General features: G+C 43.6%; 1 protein-coding gene across 4 annotated transcripts in view; it reads right to left on the minus strand.

Moving 5' to 3' along the window:
- Positions 1-12,710, minus strand: part of dennd1a (DENN/MADD domain containing 1A) — an 80,523-nt gene that overhangs the window by 19,243 nt on the left and 48,570 nt on the right. For all 4 annotated transcript variants that reach the window (XM_062413229.1, XM_062413228.1, XM_062413227.1 and 1 more), the window contains exons 9-10: positions 9,522-9,632; positions 8,025-8,125 (exon numbers count right to left, since the gene is read on the minus strand). In XM_062413229.1, the coding sequence (XP_062269213.1) occupies positions 8,025-8,125; positions 9,522-9,632 (212 nt within the window). The remainder of the gene's footprint in view (positions 1-8,024; positions 8,126-9,521; positions 9,633-12,710) is intronic.

Below are 12,710 nucleotides of genomic sequence, written 5' to 3' on the forward strand. Positions count from 1 at the left end.
ACCCCGGACATTTTCCTCTGTTTGCAGCTCGCTAAAGACAGTGTTAATGCTGGGGGATCAACTGGGTTATGCCACAAGGTCTGGATGCCTGTTTACATTAGGCTTGTCTACAGTTTTTTTTATAATTTTTAGGTTTCAAATATGACCATGCCTATTTAAAAGCGTATGAATGGTGTTAAACTGTTAGTTGATTAGTTATTGTTGCATGTGGTTACAATTTGACTAAATGATAAAAGTATTAGTAAAAGAAAATGATTGTGATCCTCCTTGAACTTTCATCTATTCACTTTAAATACAGTGGGTTGGCAAGATGGCGTCGTAGTGTGAACACCTGCCTGTTGAGCTCCGGTGAGGTTCACTGAAATATCCGTCAAAAATACATGTTCACTTGGTGAAACGTTATAAGCGAGTGTAGGAGTAGGTCTATTATGAGCCTGGATGAATATTTTCTGAGAATGCCTCGGTCCAAACCCAAGAAAAATACTGCTTCGGAGGAGCACGCTAGCGACGCTATGGAGCCTGCTGCGGACGAACCCGAAGATGCTAACGAGGTGGATGGCGCTTCCGAGGTCGAGGAGCCCGGGAGCGCTGTTAACCCAAGTATTCTTCTGGCTTTGAGCAAAATAACTGACAACATTACAAAGTCATTGGATGTTAAAGTTAACACTGTGCTCGCTAATATACGCGAACAAACATCTCAGATCCAGGCTTTGGCAAAGCGGGTCGGTGATGCCGAGACATTGATCTCCGGAAAAACCTACCTTTTATAGTATCTGACTGTGTTAGGGATGTTAATGGTCGCTATGTGATAATCAAAGGAATTTTGCAAGGTCAGAATATTGTAATGATGAACGTGTACTTTCCACCTGCCCACCCAGTCACCTTCCTTACCAAAATGTTTTTGGACTTATCTCCATTCCTTTCTAATTCCACTGTTATTGTTGGTGGTGATTTTAATTTAATATTAAATCCGCTTATTGACAAATTTCCACATAGTAACGCGCCCCCCTCTCCTCCGGCCAACACGCTCCATGCTCTATGTGAGGAGTTTGACCTTATTGATGTTTGGAGATGCACCCACCCCTCTGATAAACAATATACATTTTTCTCGGCCCCACATAAGTGTCAAACCAGGATTGATTATTTTTTTCCGCCAAGAACTGACTTATATTCAGTTTTATCATGCGACATAACCAGTATATTATTTCCGACCACGCAAGAGTAACTATAGACTTTAATCTCAAAACAGCATTACATCAGTCTCGTCACTGGAGACTTAATACCATTATCCTTAAAGATGAGGAATTTACTTCCAACTTCTCCACTGAACTTAAAGCATTTCCTTTAAATCAACACTTCATCGGCCAGCAATGCCTCCGTCTTATGGGAAACATGCAAAGCTTATGCCAGAGGTTTAATTATTTCGTACTCTGCAACAAAAAAGCGCCAAAGACAGGAGAAACAAAAATCTTTAGAGAGTGAATTGACGGATAAGGAAAAAGGATATATTGCCTCTCCATCACCACCATTGTGGCAAGAAATCACGGCAATCAGAACAGCTCTAAATTGCCTTCTTACCAGGGATGCAGAGAAGAAATTGAAATATACTAGACAGAGGTTTTATGAGCACGGAGATAAACCAGGCAAATGTCTTGCCTATTTTGTTAAGAAACGTGCAGAGTCCCAAACTATTGCAGCTGTATCTGATAAAGATGGCCATAAGGTATACGAAAATAAACTGATAAATAACTGTTTTAAGAATTTTTATAAAAACCTATACTATTCCGAACAAGCTCCAGAGGGAGAGCAACTAATGGACAATTTCTTTGCTCAATTGACGTTGCCAAATTTATCAGAAGAGCATAAGACTGCCCTTAATAGTTCCATAACTAAAACTGAAGTGCTTAAAGCTATTAATAAATTACAAAATGGAAAGTCACCAGGACCTGACAGCTTCTCTTGTGAATTTTATAAACAGTTCCAAAATATTCTTGTAGATCCTCTTCTTGATATGTTCAATCACTCCTTCACTACAGGAGAATTTCCACAGACACTGAAGGAGGCCAATATATCCTTAATTTTAAAGAAGGGGAAGTGTTCTGACAGGTTTTGTAAGGGGTCGGAATTTAGCTACCATGTTAGACGCTTGTTGAGTGCTATCATAGCTTTTAAGCAGGAGTCTATTAATGGTCTGGTGCTTTCTCTCGATGCAAAGAAGGCATTCGACCGAATTGAATGGTCCTTCTTACTGTATACACTGGGTAAATTTGGTTTGGGGGAAAACTTTATTAAATGGGTCAAGATTATCTATACTAGACCACAGGCAGCAGTCTTGACTAATGGACTTAGGTCTGAATATTTCAATACTCACAGAGGGGTGATGCAGGGCTGCCCTCTATCGCCCCTCTTATTCGCTTTGGCCATAGAGCCACTTGCTGAGGCCATAAGGGTGACACCCATAATACGCAGTTTAGTGATTGGACAGCTGTGTCAAAAAATAACCTTATACGCTGATGATGTTCTAATTCTTCTGACCGAACCTGAAATATCTGTACCAGGTCTTATTGATGTGATTGACAGATTCAGTTGTTTTTCTGGTTATAAGATCAACCTGGCTAAATCAGAGGCTATTCCCCTTGGTACCCTTTCAACAATACCAACTACTGTACCTTCATTTCCTTTCAAATGGTCTCCCAATGGGTTTGTATACTTAGGAATCTTCATCACACCATCCTTTGATCAATTATATAAAGCCAACTTTGCACCCTTATTTTGTAAAATTAAGCAGGACCTAGAGCGATGGATGTCACTTCCTGTTTCCTGGCTAGGACGCATTGCCCTGGTCAAAATGAATGTGCTGTCTAGGTTATTGTATCCTATCCAAATGATTCCTGTTTTGTTCTCTAAAAGGGTGTTGAAGGATATAAATGGGTGGCTCAGCTCTTTTATCTGGAAGATGGCAGTATTACATCTACCAAGTTCGATGGGTGGCCTGGACTTACCTAATATTAAAATGTACCAACTTTGTGCCCATTTAAGATTTGTAAATGACTGGGTTAAGGGTAAAACTTCATTCGGATGGATATTGAGACAGCATTATCTCAGTGCAGACTAAGTGATCTATTATTTTTTAATACTTTTAAAGAAATCAAAGCTTTCTGTGCAAACCCTGTAACAATCAACACTCTAAAAGCATGGTGGCTTGTCCGCCGTCTTGAGAGAAGATCAAATATAACATCCATTTTCACCCCAGTAATTAATAATCCTGCTTTTCCCCCAGGTTCTTCGGACCCTGGTTTTCGACAATGGTCTAATAAGAATATTAAATCCCTCAGTGACCTATTGTCAGATGATAAGCTTATGTCATTTGAAAAGCTTACTAACAACTACAAATTGTCCAAACAAGATTTATTTCCCTTTTTGCAAATAAGGCATTATATCACTCATAGCACAACCCTTATTGATCATCCTGAAATATCTGCTGTTGAGAGGATTCTGTTTTATCAACAATTGAAAGTGTCTGTGAGCTCATTTTACCATGTACTTAATGTTTTTTTTACTACTGGTGCGCAGGGGGTCAAAGGTGTGTGGGAGAGGGAGTTGTCTGTGACCATAGATGAAGACAAGTGGGATACCATTTGATCTCTTGCAAAAAAGATTTCAATTTGCACTCGGACAAGAGAAATACAACTTAAGATTTTACACAGATTACATATTTCACCTCACCGCAGGCATTTCTTCACCGCTCTCTCTCCCCTCTGTGTCTCAAGTGTAAAACTGATGTGGGAACTTTAACTCATTGTTTCTGGTCTTGACATAAACTTCAAAGTTATTGGGTTGAAGTTATAAGTGAAACAGAGAGAATTTTTCATATTAATATAAGAATGGACCCCATATCCCTGATTCTAGGTCTCCCAAGTGACTGTTTGAAAACAGCAGTCAACAAAAGATTGTATAATATTTTGACGTTTGCAGCTAGGAAAAATATTCTTTTGCAGTGGATCAGTGACAAGGTCCCTTCTGTCTGTGGTTGGCGCAAAATAATTTTTGAACTGATCCCTTTAGAATATCTTACCAACGTCATACATCACAGTGTAGATCAGTTCTACAGAGTGTGGCGCCCATTTTTGGACTATATCGGTTCAGACCTTTCCTCAACCCTATTAAAAGGACTGCTGTGGACTTGAACGTCATTCGTGTACTGTGAGATTCACCACCTCTTATATCATGCCACATGTTCATCCTTCATGTAAGAGCTTTCATGTATGTTTTGTGTTTGTTTTGTGTCTAGTTTTGTAGACACTGTTTGTTTGTTGAATGGAAACAAAAAACTGCAATAAAAACAATGAAGAAAAAAAAAAAAAAAATTAAAATACAGTGAGTTTCATCTCAACAACATGGAGATTAAAACTACCTCTTTTTTTGTGTGTAAGTCACACGATGTGACCGTGGCGTCAAATTTTGATGAATCACCAAAATAGAGGGATTCATTATAACTCATCTGTGCATTGTCTGTCAGCCTCAAAACTGTATCACACGATCACAGTCCCGGGCTGCACAAGCTAGACGCAAGGCTAGTCAAAGGTTTTAGGTGGCACCCCAACCCAAGCCACTGACAATTGGGCCACCAGATCTGTTGGGGGATCATAAACAACCAAAATATAACACGTACATAAGTATTCACAGTCAAAAGTATTTTTGAGTATGATGCTAAAAGCTTGGCACACCTATTTTTTGGCAGTTTCTTTTTTGTAGGACCTCTTGGAGGTTGGATGGGGAGCGTCGTTGCACAGCCATTTTCAGATCCCTCCAGAGATGTTCAAATGGGTTCAAGTCTTGGCTCTTGCTGGGCCACTCCAGGACATTCACAGAGTAGTCCCAAAGCCACTTTCTGTTATCTCGGCTGTGTGCTTAGGGTCGTTGTCCTGTTGGAAGATGAACCTTCGCCGAGGTCTGAGGTCCAGAGTGCTCTGGAGCTGGTTTTCATCTAGGACGTCCCTGTACATTGCTGCATTCATCTTTCCCTCGATCCTGTCTAGTCTCCCAGTTCCTGCCACTGAAAAACATTCCCACAGCATGATTATGCCACAACCATGCTTCACTGTAGGGATGGTATTGGCCAGGTGATGAGCAGTGCCTGGTTTCCTGCAGGCCAAAGAGTTCAATCTTTGTGTCATCAGACCAGAGAATTTAGTTTCTCATGGTCTGAGAGTCCTTGTGATGGCTTTTGGAAAACTCCAGTCCGGCTGTCATGTGCCTTTTACTGAGGAGCTCTGTCGGATTTACGGATGATGGAGGCCACTGTGCTCATTGGGAACTTCAATGCTGCAGACATTTTCTGCAACCTTCCCCAGATCTGTGCCCGATAGAATCCTGATTCGGAGGTCTAGAGACAATTCCTTGGACTTCATGGCTTGGCTTGGGCTCTGACATGCACTGTCAACTATGGGACCTTATGAAGACAGGTTTGTTCCTTTCCAAATTATGTCTAATCAACTGAATTTACCACAGGTGGACTCCAATCAAGTTGTAGAAGCATCTCAAGGATTACCAGTGGATACAGGGTGCACCTGAGCTTTGAGTTTGAGGCTGTGAATACTTATGTACATGTGATTTTATCATTTCTTTTTTTTTTTTATAAATATGCCAAAATTTCACAAAATTAATTTAATCCAGTTGGTACAAGGCTGTAACATAACAAAATGTGGAAAGAGTGAACTGCTGTAAATATTTTACGGATGCACTGTACCACTGAGAAGCATGCGAAAAACAACTTCTCATAGGGAGAGGGTGCAGCCACATTTGATTGGTAGAACCAGCTGAATGTAGATGAAGTTGACCAAGTCACAACTGCGCAGATATCTGCAAGAGAGGCCTTTCTCCGCAGAATCCAGGAGGTTGCAACTACCTGGTTAGATTGTTATCACACTGCCAGTGACACTGATACCTCTTTCATGTTTAATATCTGCAGGATCAACACTGCTATCCATCAAGACAGTCAAGTGCTTGATGATAGTCTACCTAGACACTCCAGTTTGTATTACATGCAAAGTTAGTTGTTTATCTTGTGGGCCTGTGTTGCTCTGAACAACTGCAGAGCCTGACAGGGCAAAGTGGGGACCGACTGTCCCCCCTTGCTTGTCTGGAAAAGAGGGTATAAAGCTTGATCACCTGACTAAGTTGTGAATCTAGGAGAACTTTAGGGAGGAAAGCCAGGTTGGGATGCAGCACAACTCTCCCATCATGCGGCCTAAAGTTGTAGAGCTTCCATTTCTTCAACTCTCCTAGCAGATGTCACTGCCAACAGAAATGCTGTCTTGAGTGATAGCCATTTCAGGCTTGAGGGGAGTCAAGAAGGTTCTGCTGCAGAGTCTCCAGGATCAACGCCAGATTGCAGGGTGGACCTGCTGGGGTTCTAACACAAGCTCACTGGGTGCACCTCAGAAATTCTGCACCACTCCACACAGGCTGGTTCCATCAGAGCCACAATGCCTTTAAGGGTCAGTAAAGCCTTCCGTATGTTCAACATGCTTGGCCACTGGATGTTTCAGTGGCCAAGCAGACAACTCAACCCCCTGAGGAAAGAGTGCAACAGAACCCCTGGGACTGTGAAAGTAGATCTGAGAACGGCAGCCGAAGCTACCGGACACTACCAAAGTGTAATGATGGGCCTCCTGCGCACACTGTAGTATAGCCCCAGCCTCCTGGCCAAACATTGCGGATGGATCTATAGGTAGCTTCATTAGACAGGCTTGGTCTTCCTGCTGCAGACTGGACTGGCACAACTAGAAAAAGTGTCTCACCATCCACAGTACAGCCATAGCCTTGCCAGCCGCTTTTGCCTGCTTCTGAATCAGCCTAGGGAGCAGGTAAGCATTTTCCCTCAGCTCCTCGCTACGCTTGGGGCTGTAGCCTTCACCCATGTCCTGCATTAGCTAACACTGATACAGTGAGATGATCTTGCCTGTTTTTTCTAGCTGCACCTGGACAGCCAAGGCCCTGTGCATTATGGCTTGCATGGAAGTAATCATCCTGCATTCATCTTTCTTTTATTTATTTGGTTTAAAATTACAGGGACACGGTTCATTAATAAACAATTGTGTCAATGAGCCAGTTTAGCATCGGCATATTTTCAACTGTAGTCCGTGGGCAGTTTTGAAAAGAGGAAAAAGTCAGTGCTGCTACTGCCTGATCCACCTGAGGCAGCTGACCACAGCAGATGGTCTTACGATTTCTAGTGTCAGAAAGCATCTAGACATCTTGTGAGAGGCGAGTGTCCTGGTAAGGATTTTGTAGCTGTTCCTGGACCACCTTCTCAAAATCAGGAAGGAGGGGGGAGAAAAGGGGACTGGTCCAGGCTACCAAGCCTCATACAATATAGGCGGGGACGGATCAATGACGAGGGATCGATACCAAGGGCCCAAGATGCCAGCCTGTATGGTGTTTTGTTTCCAGCCCTGAGAGGAGCCGAATTCCATCTCTCATCCGCAACAGGCAGCGGAATTAGATGCTTCTTTGTCTTGTGATTGGTCTCTAAATTGTATCTTCAATCGCAGAAACCCAAGTTTTAACTGCTCAGTGGAGATCGGAAAATTAGATTGATCACACACACCTGGAGCCTATATACTGGCAGCGTTTGTCTATTTGCTGCGTGTTTCTGTAATGGGTTGTGTTGAAATTGATGAAGATGTTTTCTTACTTTGCTTGTGTTTTGTCAACTTGCATGTGTTTTCTTAAGTTGCTGTTCATTGAACACCCTAGTTTTAAGCCCTGCTGGCACCAACAGTGTATCCCAATGAGAACACTCTCACTCTTAATTTACACAGAATAAGAGTTGACTTCACATTAACAGCAAAAAAAGATACAAATCATTAAATGAGAAGATGTCTTACCATCTGTGTAAGAGAGAGGCTTTATCGGTGTGTGTACTGATGAGTATGGTCCTGTTCTTGTTGTCAATGTGAGTTAATCTTTGAAAGTACACACGCCAACAGTTTTGGAGAGATAATAAGCAGTATACTCACCAGCAGTAGTCTAAGAGATGTTGAGGCAGGACAGGAATGTAAACATGTTGCCAGTGCATGGGATATAGCAAGGCTGCAGACCCATGGACACAAGCTGTTAACTGTAGCCAAGAACACAGATTAAATGTATCATTGGTTATGTTAAATTGCTGCTCTTTATATACAGTTCTTTTACTGTGAACTGTCAAACAAACTAAATTAAAATTGATTATATCAGCCTTAATGGAATGTAGTATCTACACTACTGGCCAGCTTTGTCTGCTATTAGGTGCACATGGACCAACATGCTGACATAGCGTGAAAATCCAACATTCACTCTTATGTGACTATGTCTGAGTAGGATCTGAATAAATTATTATGAGAGCAGGGACATTGAACCACAACAGTAGGGTTGCTAGTGGAGACAGATGCCCAATGAGCTCAGCATCAGTAAGATCATACTACTGTTTCAATCAGAGCGATATAAAAATACAAAATGATAACTACTGTACTTGTCTAAAATCAATAGCACTGGGATAAATCCCACCACATCACTGGGCCATTGGATTGTAAAGACATGTAAAATCTCATATTTCTTTACTCATTATTTCCTATTAACTATCAGAATGGTTATTTACTATCATATTTTCTACCGAGTTGTGGTGATAGAAACATTGTAATGTCATCATATCATATAATCACAATTGTCTTTGTTGTTCGTTGCAGAACTACGCAAAAACTATTTCAGATTTCCATAGAGCTTGCTGGAAGGATGGGACATAGGCCAAGAAAAAAAAAACATCCAATTTTAAAACTAAGGGGCAGTTTGAAGATGTCTTTGTTAAACTTTCTTTTACACTGCAAGCATTCTTTTTTACATTTTTGTAAATTTCCCAGGAAATAATGCATGGATCCTGATAGAAAAAGCACTATAGGGGACTGATATCTAAGACAAGAGGCACATACATGAATTTGACATAACTTTCCCTAACATTGTGAGGTAGGTTACTAGTTAGTAATGAAACCTTAAAATCTGCACACATTTTGGGGAATATTTGTCTTAGGAATCAACTGATGTACTGTGTGGAAAGGCTCGATTTCAACAGCTAACCAAAGTGGTTGATGCCAACTTGCTTTGAATAAGGATAACATTTCCAACCCCATACCCTGACCTAACAGTCTCAAAATTGCAGTACAAGTAAATCTTAAAGTCCTTTCAGAAAGGTAACAATATAAATGCAATCTATAGATTTACATTTCTCACGTTACGACTGGACACTGGGATTAACTCCACGTTTCACTCAGTTATAAAAGTGGACCAAATTATCTGATATATTCTTCCTGATGTTAAGAAACAAATAAATTCAAAATGATATGAATTACACAAAACTAAAATGGCATAAAAACTAACAGAATATATACACACAAAGACTTTTGTTGTTTTCAGTCATAGACCTTAGAAATAGAAATATTCAAAGTTGTAAAAGAGAGAGGAAACAGGAAGTTGACACTACTTACAGTGCTTAGTTTGCTACAGCAGATGAGGATTCGACGTTCATAAATCATACTAGCATACAGATGAAGCATGTTATTGACATCTACTGCTACAAAGTACTCTGTTAGGTTTCTCTGCAAGGAGAGAAAAACAAACATATTGATAGTTAGTTTAGAAGGTAAAGACCAACAAATTTAAAGGGATAGTTCATCCAAAAACAAAAATTCACTCATTATCTACTCAACACTATGCTGATAAAAGGGTGGGCGAATGTTTGAGTCCACAAAGCACGTTTGGAGTTTAAGGGGTAAACAGCTTTCTAGCTAAATCCAATACAAATGATATATTAATATAAATATGGACAATATCAACAAAGCTCTAACTACGGACTTTAACTTTTTGCCTTAACACGCAGTCTGAAGGACATATTTTGGACTTGATCGCTCCCCGGAAAAGCAAGCCGTGGAAATAATATTGTACAGTAAATGTATCTAATATTGTGTTGGTCATATTTAAATCATTCATTATGGGTTTTTTTGGGGGGAAAAGAGGATAAAATAAAAAAATCGAATATTAAATCGCAATATTTGGGGGTGGGAAATCGCATTAGATTATTTTCCCAAACCCTTCAGCCCTAGTTTATTTTATTGGTCTTTTTAATACATTGTTGTTTTTTTTTGTTCCGTTTATGATAAGCCTCTATAAATGAAATGAATTATTGTTATTATTACTTCTTGTATTGGATTCGGCCGCAACGCTGTTTACCCCTTACACTCAAAAAGTGTTCATGGTATGTACCATTTGACATTGTCACATCCATTCCTCCTCCTCCAACATGTGTGAGAATGTGGGTCTTATTTAGAAAATAGTTAGCTGTGTTTGATCTTCTCTCCTGGAACCGTCACCTTATCGTGGTGGAGAGGTTTGCGTGTCCCTATGAACCTGAGGGCTGAGTTGTCTGGAGCCTTGTGCTCCTGGTAGGGTCTCTCATGGCAGAGTGGTCTCAGGTGAGGGGCCAGACTAAGAATGGTTCAAAAAACCTCAATGAATAACGGAAGGAGAGGAGATGTGACCCAGCCCGGAGGAAGCCCGGGGCCCCCGTCTGGAGCTAGGCCCAGACGGAGGGCTCGATGGCGAGCGCCTGGTGGCCGGGTTTGCCACGGAGCCCGGTCGGGCATAGCCCGAACAAACTACGTGGCACCCCCCCTCTCTTCATCCCATGGGCCCACCACCTGTGGGAAGACCCGTTGGGGTCGGGTGCGCAGCCACATGGGTGGCAGCGAAGATCAGGGGTCTCGACGGACCAGACCCGGGCGGCAGAAGCTGGCTCTGGGGACGTGGAACGTCACCTCGCTGTGGGGAAAGGAACCGGAGCTTGTGAGGGAGGTGGAGCGCTATCAGTTAGATCTGGTGGGGCTTACCTCCACGCACAGTCTCAGCTCTGGTACCGTACTCCTGGATAAGGGTTGGACTCTATTCTTCTCCGGAGTTGCCGAGGGCGTGAGGCGCCGGGCGGGTGTGGGGATACTCATAAATTCCCGGCTGAGCGCCGCGGTGTTGGAGTTTACCCCGGTAGACGAGAGGGTCGCCTCCCTGCGCCTAAGGGTTGTAGGGGGGAAAACTCTGACTGTTGTTTGTGCGTATGCACCAAACAGCAGCTCAGAGTACTCGGCCTTCTTGGAGACCCTGAATGGAGTCCTGTATGGGGCTCCAGTAGGGGACTCCGTAGTTCTGCTGGGTGACTTCAACGCCCACGTGGGCAACGATGGAGACACCTGGAGAGGCGTGGTGGGGAGGGACGGCCTTCCTGATCTAAACCCGAGCGGTCATTTGTTATTGGACTTCTGTGCTAGTCATGGATTATCCATAACAAACACCATGTTCGAACATAAGGGTGCTCATAAGTGTACCTGGTACCAGAGTACCCTAGGCCTCAGATCGATGATCGATTTTGTGATTGTGTCATCTGATCTGAGGCCGCATGTTTTGGACACTCGGGTAAAGAGAGGGGCGGAACTGTCAACCGACCACCATCTGGTTGTGAGTTGGATCAGGGAATGGAGGAAATTTCCGGATAGACCTGGTAAGCCCAAACGAGTAGTGCGGGTGAACTGGGAACGTCTGGAGGAGGCCCCCGTCCTAGGTATCTTCAACTCACACCTCCGGCGGAGTTTTTCTGGCATTCCTGTGGAGGTTGGGGGCATTGAGCCAGAGTGGGCGGTGTTCAAAGCCTCCATTGCTGAAGCTGCGGTGGCTAGCTGTGGCCTCAGGGTCTTAGGCTCCTCAAGGGGCGGTAACCCTCGGACACCGTGGTGGACACCGGTGGTCAGGGAAGCCGTCCGATTGAAGAAGGAGGCCTTCCGGGATATGATATCCTGGAGGACTCCGGACTCGGTTGCAGGGTACCGACAGGCCCGAAGGGCTGCAGCTGCTGCCGTGTCGGAGGCTAAGCAGCGGGTGTGGGAGAAGTTCGGAGAGGCCATGGAGAAGGACTTTCGGTCGGCACCAAAGTGTTTCTGGAAGACTATCCGGCACCTCAGGAGGGGGAAACGGGGAACCATCCAAGCTGTGTACAGTAAGGATGGGACTCTGTTGACCTCAACTGAGGAGGTCGTCGGACGTTGGAAGGAACACTTTGAGGAACTCCTGAATCCGAATAACACGCCCTCTATGTTGGAGGCAGAGCTCGAGGTTGATGGTGTTTCGTCGTCAATTTCCCTGGTGGAGGTCACTGAGGTAGTCAAACATCTCCACAGTGGCAAAGCCCCAGGGATTGATGAGATCCAGCCAGAAATGCTAAAGGCTCTGGGTGTTGAGGGGCTGTCATGGTTGACACGCCTATTCAACATCGCGTGGGAGTCGGGTACAGTGCCAAAGGAGTGGCAAACCGGGGTGGTGGTTCCCCTGTTCAAAAAGGGGGACCAGAGAGTGTGTACCAATTACCGGGGTATCACACTTCTCAGCCTCCCTGGTAAAGTCTACTCCAAGGTGCTGGAAAGGAGGGTTCGGCCGATCGTCGAACCTCAGATTGAAGAGGAACAATGCGGTTTTCGCCCCGGACGTGGAACTACGGACCAGCTCTTCACTCTCGCAGGGATCCTGGAGGGGGCCTGGGAGTATGCCCATCCGGTCCACTTGTGTTTTGTGGATCCGGAGAAGGCGTATGACCGGGTCCCCCGGGAGAAACTGTGGGAGGTGCTGCGGGAGTATGG

This window comes from Platichthys flesus, chromosome 19 (genome assembly GCF_949316205.1).
Source record: "Platichthys flesus chromosome 19, fPlaFle2.1, whole genome shotgun sequence".
NCBI lineage: Eukaryota > Metazoa > Chordata > Actinopteri > Pleuronectiformes > Pleuronectidae > Platichthys > Platichthys flesus.